Source organism: Nilaparvata lugens, unplaced genomic scaffold (genome assembly GCF_014356525.2).
Source record: "Nilaparvata lugens isolate BPH unplaced genomic scaffold, ASM1435652v1 scaffold8261, whole genome shotgun sequence".
Lineage (NCBI taxonomy): Eukaryota > Metazoa > Arthropoda > Insecta > Hemiptera > Delphacidae > Nilaparvata > Nilaparvata lugens.
The window spans coordinates 1-10907 of record NW_024094009.1 but is presented as its reverse complement, the minus strand read 5'-3'; the positions used below and the strand labels follow the sequence as shown (position 1 = coordinate 10907).

The 10907-nt window shown below is 34.1% G+C and overlaps 1 protein-coding gene across 1 annotated transcript; it reads left to right on the top strand.

The window, feature by feature from the left end:
* Positions 1 to 441: 441 nt before the first annotated feature.
* Positions 442 to 7730, top strand: LOC120349103 (inositol monophosphatase 1-like). The gene is made up of 2 exons (XM_039419062.1): positions 442 to 717; positions 7618 to 7730. The coding sequence occupies exons 1-2, from the start codon at positions 546 to 548 to the stop codon at positions 7680 to 7682; spliced, it is 237 nt and encodes a 78-aa protein (XP_039274996.1). The 5' UTR covers positions 442 to 545; the 3' UTR covers positions 7683 to 7730.
* The last annotated feature ends 3177 nt before the right edge of the window (positions 7731 to 10907 follow it).

The following is a 10907-nucleotide window of genomic DNA, read 5'->3' as shown; positions in this document are numbered from 1 at the left end:
TGGTGGAAAAGGATAAGAGGGAGTGAGCGAAAAAAGAGTTTATAGAATGAAAGTAATATTATTATTTAACAAAAATCCAAATTAAAAGCTGCAAATACAGTGGAAATGCAATCTGTGAAATGAAAGTACAATGTAATTAAATACTGCCATTAGAACGTGGACCTCACTGTAGAATATATAATTACCTGTTGCATGCTGCTAGAGTTCTGATCACTCAGGCTCAACTCACACTTACGCGACTCAGGTCGAGGAGAGACTCGACTCTAGTCGAGAGCATGTTTCCAAATGGTGACACTCAGACTAGTCAATTCTAGTCTCCGCGACGTCACCATTTGAAAACACATGCTCTCGACTAGAGTCGCGTTCTCTTCTCGACCTGAGTCGCGTAAGTGTGAGTTGAACCTAAATCAGCTTGGATCCTATACAAATTTATTTTTAATAATTGATTTATTATTTTTGAAAGGTTTATCGGTGAAGAATCGTCTGAGAGCAAGATAACCCTGACTGATGACCCAACATGGATCATTGATCCGGTTGATGGAACCATGAATTTCGTCCATGGATATCCGAACGTCTGCATTTCAATTGCTCTAGTTCTCAACAAAGTGACTGAAATCGGAATTATTTACAATCCATTCATCAACTGGAATTTCACTGCGAAAAGGGGTCGTGGAAGCTTTCTCAACGATAAGAAAATCAGCGTCTCCAAAAAAAAAGGTTTGGGAATAAAATTTATTCTGTATTTAATGCAGACTTATGCGCTACGAACAAGCATATTATTCGCTTCTCATCAGCTGATACTATTCTTATTCTATCTGTTTAAATTTGTACAGAAACAGTAAGATACAGATATAATAAGCTGATGAAAAGTGAAAAGCGGGTGTTATGACGCATAAGTGTGTATTCACCTTTTTATTATTTATTCAACTGTAATTACATATTTTTCTTGAAATATTTATGACCAATGTAATAGTTATTCATTTAACATCAATCACTGTGAATATAAACATAGAGAAAAGATAGCATAAGAAGATACCATGGTATAGGGCGTTATGTTCCCAATTTCACTGTTAACTCAAGCCGATAATCCTAGTATTTCTTTTTGGTGAAGCTATGTGACGCTGGTAGTCTCTCATACTGTGCCGTCTAAAGGTGCGTACAGACTTTCGCTCTGCTCCGCAATCGAACGTCACTCGAGCAGATCGATTGATGATCAACCGGGGAGCAAGAGTGGAACGCGAGAAGAGCTGACATCTCCCGTAACGTTCATGATCGGAGTGTTTGCGGAGCGTGCGTGGAGCGATTGCAGAGCGAGTGCGGAGCGTTTTGGAGGCGCGTATATCTCTCTCACCCAACAAAAGAGTGATAATAGGCAGTAGTCGAGGTGAACGGCTTCAGTAACACAAAATTGGCTTGAAATTTGGGACTTGAACGATCTATACCATGGCATATCGTCAAATGCAATCTTTTCCCTATGTTATTATTTAGTTTTATTTATTATACTTTCATTACATAAAATCAATATCTGGGAATATTCCCATCTCACAGGTAATTTGTCATTATCATGTTTGGTGCTTAATGTTCTAAAATGGTCAAAATCTCATAAATAAAATTTGACTTTAAGTTCAATGAAAACGGTTTGAAGCTCAAATCTTCAATGGACATTGTGATATTTGTCACTGGTCATATGGGACATATATATGAATCATATATTTATCTCATATTGATCAGAATTTTAGAGTTTTCAAATTAAAAAAGTTCAATGAACAGTGTTTTTTGTCTTTGAACAATCTTTGTCATCGAACAGAATAGCCCAGTCAATGAAGGTCCAAAAAAGCAGTTTCGATCCGAAAATTAAATAAAAGCTGAATTTCCCACCATCGATAGAACCCTCCCAGAGGGTCATTCTCCCAAAAGTCCCAGAAAATCCCCTTGGAGCTTTCCGCCCCAACCCCCTAAAACATGAAAAATGCGGGTAAACACGGGAAATCAATTATCTTTGTAACCATTGATCGGAAACAGTTCTATTATATGCCATTCGATTTGTTACATTATGAACTACAATATTAGTTATATTCATTTTTCCAATAAAATTAACAGTTTTCTTGATAAAATAATATATATGTAAAAATTGAGGGTGTTTGTGATTTGATTTTTTTGTTTTCTCCGATTAACCTCGAAACAAGTAGTTCTAAAGAAAAATGAGCCAAATAATTAATGTAGCCACTCTCATTGCAAATCCATTGATGTATATTGTTATGTATTTGCGATTCAATTTGACGCTGTGGAAGGGGAAACAGTCGACGCGGAACGGCGCGGCTGACTCTCTTAGCCATAGTAAACAGCAAACTGGAAATCAATTATCTCTGTAACCATTAATCGGAAAAAATCTATCATATGTCATTCGATTCGTTACATTAGGACTACAATATTAGTAGTCGTATTCATTTCCTCAATAAATCAAACAGTTTCCTTGATAAAATAATATAATGTAAAAATTTAGGGGTTTTTCGATTTGTTTTTTTGTTTTCTCCGATTAACTTCGAAGCAATAATCTAAAGAAAATTAGACAAATAATTAATGTAGCCACATTCATTGCGAATCCATTGATTTATATTGTTATTCATTTGCGATTCGATTTGACGCTGTGGAAGGGGAAACAGTCGACGCGGTATGGCGTGGCTGACTCTCTTCACCATAGTAAACAGTAAAATACAGTAGTAGGCCTACTGCTTTCTAAGTTGCATCTTATTCACACTATGGCGCTCGAAACAATCAATTTTTTCTATTGTTTTGACATGCGATGAAACTAATTTTCACATTTTATTTCTCTAAATTCTCTAAAATCATTTTGTTGTTATAGATTGCTAAATCATGCATTCTATGACAGACAAAGATATTGTTTGCAACCGATAAAATATTCATACTATTACATAATATAATACATATTTAAAATATGTGTGTATGATCATAATTCTATGCTAAAATTTATCATAAAAATGTCAAAAACTGAGATAAATCATAGATTACAATAGTGTTAACAGTGGCAATTTCCTGAAAAATCATAGCGTGCAGTGTTTGCTGTTTTCTACAGTTAATATTCTTCAGGCCAGGTTGATAATATACCTTCAGTTGAGCCAAATATATATGACGGCTGAGGCATAAAAAAAATTATACATTGGGCTTGTTGAGTCGAAACTTTCTATGATTCTCTCTGTAAAGTAGCTTATCTTCCGTTCTTACTAGTTGAATCTACATTATTTAGACAGTCCAATATGAAAATTCAGTAGATTCTAAAGATGAAAGCCATGCAAACATACAAATTAAGGAAGAGTAAGCATGCATAAAAGGTAGGAAAATCATGAAAGTGTTTCACATTTAACCACAAAGTACCCTACCGTATAAGATTAATTGAAAGATGATTCATCATCTTCTATTATTTTTGTTAACATATCGATTTTTCACCTCCACTCGCATCTTGTCATTCACTATACAAGGTTGGCAGAAGCTTTTTTTATGTCGATTAATGTTGATTGAAATTGATTTTGGCACCAAAAGAATAGATCATTTTCTATTTGAAGCATTCAAATTGAATCTATTGAACATGATTTCTTATGACTTAGCATTCACAGATTTAGTTGGGTGAAGCTATTTGAAAAATGTACCTGATTATCAATTCCATGGTTTTTATACCATTCTAGTTCATTGTGATCATTGAAGGGTTGAAGTGATGAGTTAGTTCAAGTGAATCCTAGTACACAAGTATATTGTGCTTATGATTGGCTCTTCTTTATTTTCTATCGATGTTTTGCTCCAGTAGAGAAAATTTAAAATGTTGGTTTTACATTCCAAGCTTTATAAATAATATAAATTGATAAGTCCAATATTAAATTAATCGATGTTGACTTTCATTGTATCGCTTTGTATCAATGTTACTTGCACTGTTTGCAATTCATCACTATTCTCTCAAGAATTAGTTTTCTATGAATTTCATGATCTGAAAATTGAAATTCAAATGCTATTTGGATGACTTTCACATTCCACTGTTTTTTTTTTCAATAATTGTTACGTTGAAGAGTGAGGCAATTCAATCCATTTGGAAGTAAAAGGAAATCACAGTGCGATTTGAACAGTGGATAGTAACTTTGAAATTCAGTTGCTCAATTCATTACGGCTTGATACTATCATTTATAATTATAGTTGATCAGAAATATGGATTGTCTATAATGTTTATATTTCAGTTTGACCAATCTTCTATCACAGTCTCGCTTTCATTCATAAACATGATAATCCTAAATACGTTGGTTACCTTAAAGATGTAGCTTATCTTACGTCGAACAATGTACAATATAAACAATTTTCATTAAATTACTATTATGATAATCATTGGAATTTCTGCCTGTGATTGAGAAAAAGTCATTTTATGAGCCTTGAAATTCATACCTAGAAAAAGTTGCATTATTACTAGAAATTTTGTTATTTTTACTATTTATTATAGGTACTGTACATTGATTTTTGTGATTATAGAGATCACTACTTTATTCTGAATCAGGATAAGGATAAATAGGGAAATTGTGAGATGGGGATAACATCCATAGTTACATAGCATCAATTTGAAAGCTCTGATAATAATGATTTGAACGGAACTGCGATTCTGGCTTGGTATTGCCTCTTCATGTTCAGTGAGAATAGTAAGCTTCAGAATAATTCGTTCTCACTATATGTGATAATATTTGGTAACATTTGTTAATATTTGAACCGAATGTGCAACAAATTAATCTAATTCAGCTTGAATTTTTTTTTGTTCACGTGATCTGATGATATTCATTCCATTATCAAGTGTTTAAAGAGTGATGAAACAAGTTAAAACACAAAAAAAGCTACGAAAATAAATTTTGAATCTTCATTTTTCACAAAATAAGGATGAGAAGAAGGAGTCGGACACATAATATATCATGAAACTTCGTTGAAAAACATCAATATCTGAAACTAGATTTATCAAATTGTGTTACCTCTGACTCGTATGGAGAAGGCACACTTCAAATTAATATAATAAATTCTGTGAGAAAACAACGAAATCCTGATTTTTATCATGAGCATGTTAAATCATGAAAATTGTAATATTTTTTAAGAGTATTGAAAAGTGAAAATCTATATACAGCGCATGTCAAAACAATAGACAAAATTGATTGTTCGAGCAACTACTGTAATGAGATGCAATGTAGACAGCAGTATTATTCTGTTTACTATGGTGAAGGGAGTCAGCCGCGTCGGCTGTTCCCCTTCCACAGCGTCAACTTGAATCGCAAATACATAACAATATACATCAATGGATTCGCAATGAATGTGGCTAAATAATTATTCGTCACATTGTTCTTTAAAACTACTTGCTTCGAAGTTAATCGGAGAAAACAAAAAAATCAAATCGAAAAACCCCTAAATTTTTACATTATATTATTTTATTAAGGAAACTGTTCGATTTATTGAGGAAATGAATTCGACTAATATGTAGTCCTAATTAACGAAACGAATGGCACATGATAGATTTTTTTCGATTAATGGTTACAGAGATAATTGATTTCCAGTTTGCTGTTTACTATGGCTAAGAGAGTCAGCCGCGCTGTTCCGCGTCGACTGTTTCCCCTTCCACGGCGTCAAATCGAATCGCAAATACATAACAATATACATCAATGGATTTGCAATAAGAGTGGCTACATTAATTATTCGGCTCATTTTTCTTTAAAACTACTTGCTTCGAAGTTAATCGAAGAAAACAAAAAAATCAAATCGGCAAACCCCTAAATTTTCACATATTATTATTTTATCAAGAAAACTGCTAATTTTATTGAAAAAATGAATAAAACTAATATTGTAGTCCATAAGTAACGAATCGAATGGCATATAATAGAGCTGTTTCCGATCAATGGGTACAGAGAAATTGATTCTCCGTGGTGACCTGCATTTTTCAACTTTGAGTGGTGCTAGGGGGGAAAGCTCCAAGGGGATTTCTTGGGACTTTTGGGAGAATGACCCTCTGGGAGGGTTCTATCGATGGTAGAAGATTCAGTTTTATTTAATTTTCGGATCGAAAAAACCTTTATTGACTGGGCTAGAAAGATTGTTTATTTCATTTGTTGTCAATATCAATGTAGCTTCTCTTTTGTTTCTAATAACAAACGTGCCGCTTGTACGACAGATAAAAATATGTACTTGTAATGGCTTTCATGTTTGGCATTGACTGAGTTTATATTATACCAAAATTTAACTTTTTGGGCAGAGCTCGTTTCGTAGACTGTGAGTAAAGTCCGGCTGATCCAGTGAAAAAGCCTAGATTTCGTTTCGTTTCATAATACAGTTATTCTGTCACCGATCGGGCAGTTTAAAAATAATTGTATTATTAAGGGAGACGGTTCTGAGCCTATTCATTGGTTCAGTTAATTTTTGTTCTCTCAAATACTAACTGTAAACTCGCGATTAAACCATGGATGCCACGGGGAAAGCCATATTCAAAAGGTAGGTGACTACTGGATAAATCCCTGCTCTCAATTTTCATAACCCAAAGATGAATCATCATTAGCAGCAAGAGAGTGTTTTCCCCATTAAATTCATATCAATAATGTTTTTTAATAAAAAATGGATCTTTTTTTGTTTAAATGTATATATGTTGAAGATTCATTAATTAAAGTTTTAGTTATTCTGTTCTCTTTTGTTATAATAGTTTTTCCCCTTACATAATTGGTGAAGGCAATTCAAAGAATTGTGCACAATTCAGTACATTCCATGGAATATACCAGAAATTATTTATAATATATCTTCAAAACTCGAACATACGTTGAAGATAGAAAAGTATTTGTCTCAAGTTCGATAATATGGTTTGTTCTACTTCTATACTGTATTTTTTTTCAACCGTCATGAAAAGTGACTAGTATCATACAAATTATATACATATTGAATGAAAAAACTAAGAAATTGTCAAAAAACAAGATTTATTGATACTTAGAAAGACCGGTTCGGTATTACACCATTCTCTGATAAAAAATTAAGAAAAAAAATTATATACATTCTGCACCAATTTAAAATCTCTAGGGCTCTTTCCCTAGGACACTATTCAAATCTAATGGACCATCCAATCTAAAGGTTCAATGGTCTAATAGATTTAAATATCTGGGCCCATGTTTCTAGGAAACTATTAAAATCTAATGCACTGATAAATCTATAGATTCAACGGTCTATTAGCATAGACGAACAATAGCATACGTAGATATCCCATGGTATAGGCGTTTATGTCGCAATTTTTACTGTTATCTCAAGCTGATAGTCAACGTAATTCTTTCCTGTGGAGCTTTATGACGCTGGTAGTCTCTCATATTGTGCCGTTCATACACTCTTACCCCAACAAAACAGTAAAAATCGACAGTAATCGGCTTGAGATAACAGTAATAGTTGCGACATAAACGCCTATACCATGGGATATCTACTTACGCTATTGTTTCTCTATGCTATTAGCTCTAATAACTTGAGTGTCCTAGAAAGCGGGCCTATAGGCCAAAAAATTCAGTTATAATTGTCGTTTTTATGTTGTTTCCAGAACTATTCAAATAATGTTTTTGTTTTCAGAATTATCTTTGGCCCTGATTGGATTCGAATTGGAACAAGTCGTAATGAGGAGAAGGGAAAAGTAGTCCTGGAGAATGTTAATCGTTTGGCTCCTGTAGTTCATGGGTAAGTTCTGTTTCTCAATTAAACTTCAGATTATTCATCAACTTATATAAAAATAAATATAGAAGAATAAAAATCACTCTATACTCGGTTCTGGGAGCCGATAGACGATGTAAACAACGAGAGTGAAGCAAGACCGATTCACAGAAGCCACCTAACAGCCGAAGCTGAGTTGAACTGAATGCCACATTATATAATTCAGTGTAATTGTAATCATTGTGAACTGGTACTTATGAGTCGAACTATAAAGAGCGGATCTGAGTCATCACGTCACCACTCTTAGGCCCGGTTGCACAACAGCCGGTGAGCCGAACTGAATGCCACATTATATAATTCAGTGTAATTGTAATCATTGTGAACTGGTACTCATGAATCGAACTATAAAGAGCGGATCTGAGTCATCACGTCATCACTCTTAGGTTCGGTTGCACAACAGCCGGTTGAATTTTAACCGTGATTAATTTCACGAGAACCAATCAGAGAAGGCGTTTTTGAAAAGAAGGCACACAGCCGGTTGAATTTTAACCGTATCACGAGAACCAATCAGAGAAGACGGCTTCTCTGATTGGTTCTCGTGGAATTAATCCGGTTAACATTTAACCGGCAGCTGCACTCACACTAACTCTATGTGTTTGTTGTATCGCCTTCCTCTGAATTGACTATAGTTATCAACTTTATTGATAAAACTATAGGCTACCTTTCTAATTGACAAAACCTATTATGCAATAAAAATAAAAATAGGTTTTTTTTCAGCTGTGAATAACAAATAGTGAGTAGGTTTTTGATTTTGTATTAAAATTTTTTAAATAAGTGCAATATTTCTATAGTTTTCAATTTATTGTGATACATTCTGTGATTCATTTAGAGTATAAAATCAACCTTCAAAATTCAAAATTTTAATCATCATTCCTGGACCAAAATCAAGTAACGAAGCAGTGTGTGATTACATAACCTTATCTTTTGGACAACATCAACATTTTATCAAAATTTTTGGAGAGAAATAGTACAGGCTAAGCTAGTTTTTACTCCAATGTCATAATTGAATTATGATTATAGTATGTTATACAATAAATGAATGCAAGAATATATTGAGGACTTTAAAACAAATACATAGATGGTTTAAAATACTATTATATACGATCTAATTTACTCTAATTTGTTCCTATTCTGTTTTATTTATTTTCTTGATAATACTAATCCCTATTTATATTACTCTTGTCTAATAATCTTATTTCTTTTTTACTTTCCTGGCCTATTACCATAGGTAAGGAAAGTATTGCTTTCCGAAAAAAATAAGGTACCCCAATTTCTAAATTTCTATATGTTTCAAGGTGGGTATTGGTCTGTATGGTGGTGTGTGTGTGTGTGTGTGTGTGTGTGTGTGTGTGTGTGTGTGTGGTGTGTGTGTGTGTGGGTGTGGGATGAGTGTTTGTGTACACGATATCTCATCTCCAATTAACGGAATGACTTGAAATTTGGAACTTAAGGTCCTTAAAAATAAGGATCCGACACGAACAATTCGATCAAATGAAAGGAGATGGCGGATAAAATGGCGAAAATGTTTACAAAAACAGGGTTTTCCGCGATTTTCTCGAAAACGGCTCCAACGATTTTGATCAAATTTATACCTAAAATATTCATTGATAAGCTCTATTAACTGCCACAAGTCCCATATCTGTAAAAATTACAGTAGCTCCGCCCCATCTATGCAAAGTTTGATTTTAGATTCCCAATTATCAGGCTTCAGATACAATTTAAACAAAAAAAATTGAGTGGAAAATATTGAGCATAAAAATCTCTACAATTAATGTTCAGTAACATTTTCACCTAAAATTGAAAATAAGCTCGAAATTCGGAAAATGTGATTATTCAATTGCAAACTGCTGGCAACTGTTGATTCTATTAAATGATTCACTATGAAGAGATAGCAGACTCGTGTGTCTCCAGCCTTATTGTCCTGTCACCAGCTGGCACAGATCTTTGAATAGTAGACTTGAGATGCGCGGGAACACTAGCGTCAGGTGATAACTTTTCATAACGGCAAGGAAAGTTGTGTGAGTGCGCCACACCAGATTTTTACATTTGTAAATCTTCTTCTATACTTATAAAATTCTTATCTCACTGACTCACTCAATCATCCATGGATACCAGAGTCAACAAATTCAAATAAACTTAATTTGGAATTTAATTTTCAATTACATCAAACAAAAGCAAAAATAGCCTGATCACTGCTATTTTGATAACTGTCAACGGGAAAATTAATTGCCAATGAATAAAGTCGAGGTCGACCCTTGATCCCTGCCCAATATTCTACAAAATTCGCTGCAATTAGTCTACTATTCTACAGAGCACTTCAAACACATCAATTAATTATTCAAATGATTTGACTTGATAATTTTCATGCCAAGTTGTGGCCTAATCTCAAAACGAATATAACAATTTGGTAGAATATTTAGATTATAATATTCCACAATAGTATTTGTGCAACTAGTGCGCAAAGTAACAGTTTGCTGCACCGAAAGAACGTTTACGCCCGAGCCGTAGGCGAGGGCGGAATGGTTTGTTGAGTGCAGCAGAGGAACTTTGCGCACGTATTTCACATTAAATTTTTCCTACAGTTACCATTGAATTTATGAAAAGTGGGTAATTATGGGTAAAATTGCCTGAAATGCATCAAATGTTTTTCTGTGTTGTAAGTATTATTGATAAAAACCTTAATCCTAAAATCCTAAAGTCCTCGTTGTCCTTGGTTATAATATATAATGTAATAATTTCGCGTTGTGCTTCGTTGCACCTCTGCTCACTATAGCAGCCCAGTCACTGTTACCAACTTCATTTTGATTTTGCTGCACTGTTGCTCCATATAACCTACTAAGTATTTTGCGTTGCCATGTTGCAAATCTGGACTGCAGAAAATTTTTCCCGCACTAGAGCGGAAAAGTGATTCTTTGCGTTCTGTAATCAGTGCAGCAATGGCCACTTTTCAACGTAACTGTAGGAAATAGTTATTTGTGCAACTAGTGCGCAAAGTAACAGTTTGCTGCACCGAAAGAAACGTTTACGCCCGAGCCGTAGGCGAGGGCGAATGGTTTCTTGAGTGCAGCAGAGGAACTTTGCACAGTATTTCACATTAAGTTTTTCCTACAGTTACCATTGAATATGAAAAGTGGGTAATTATGGGTAGAATG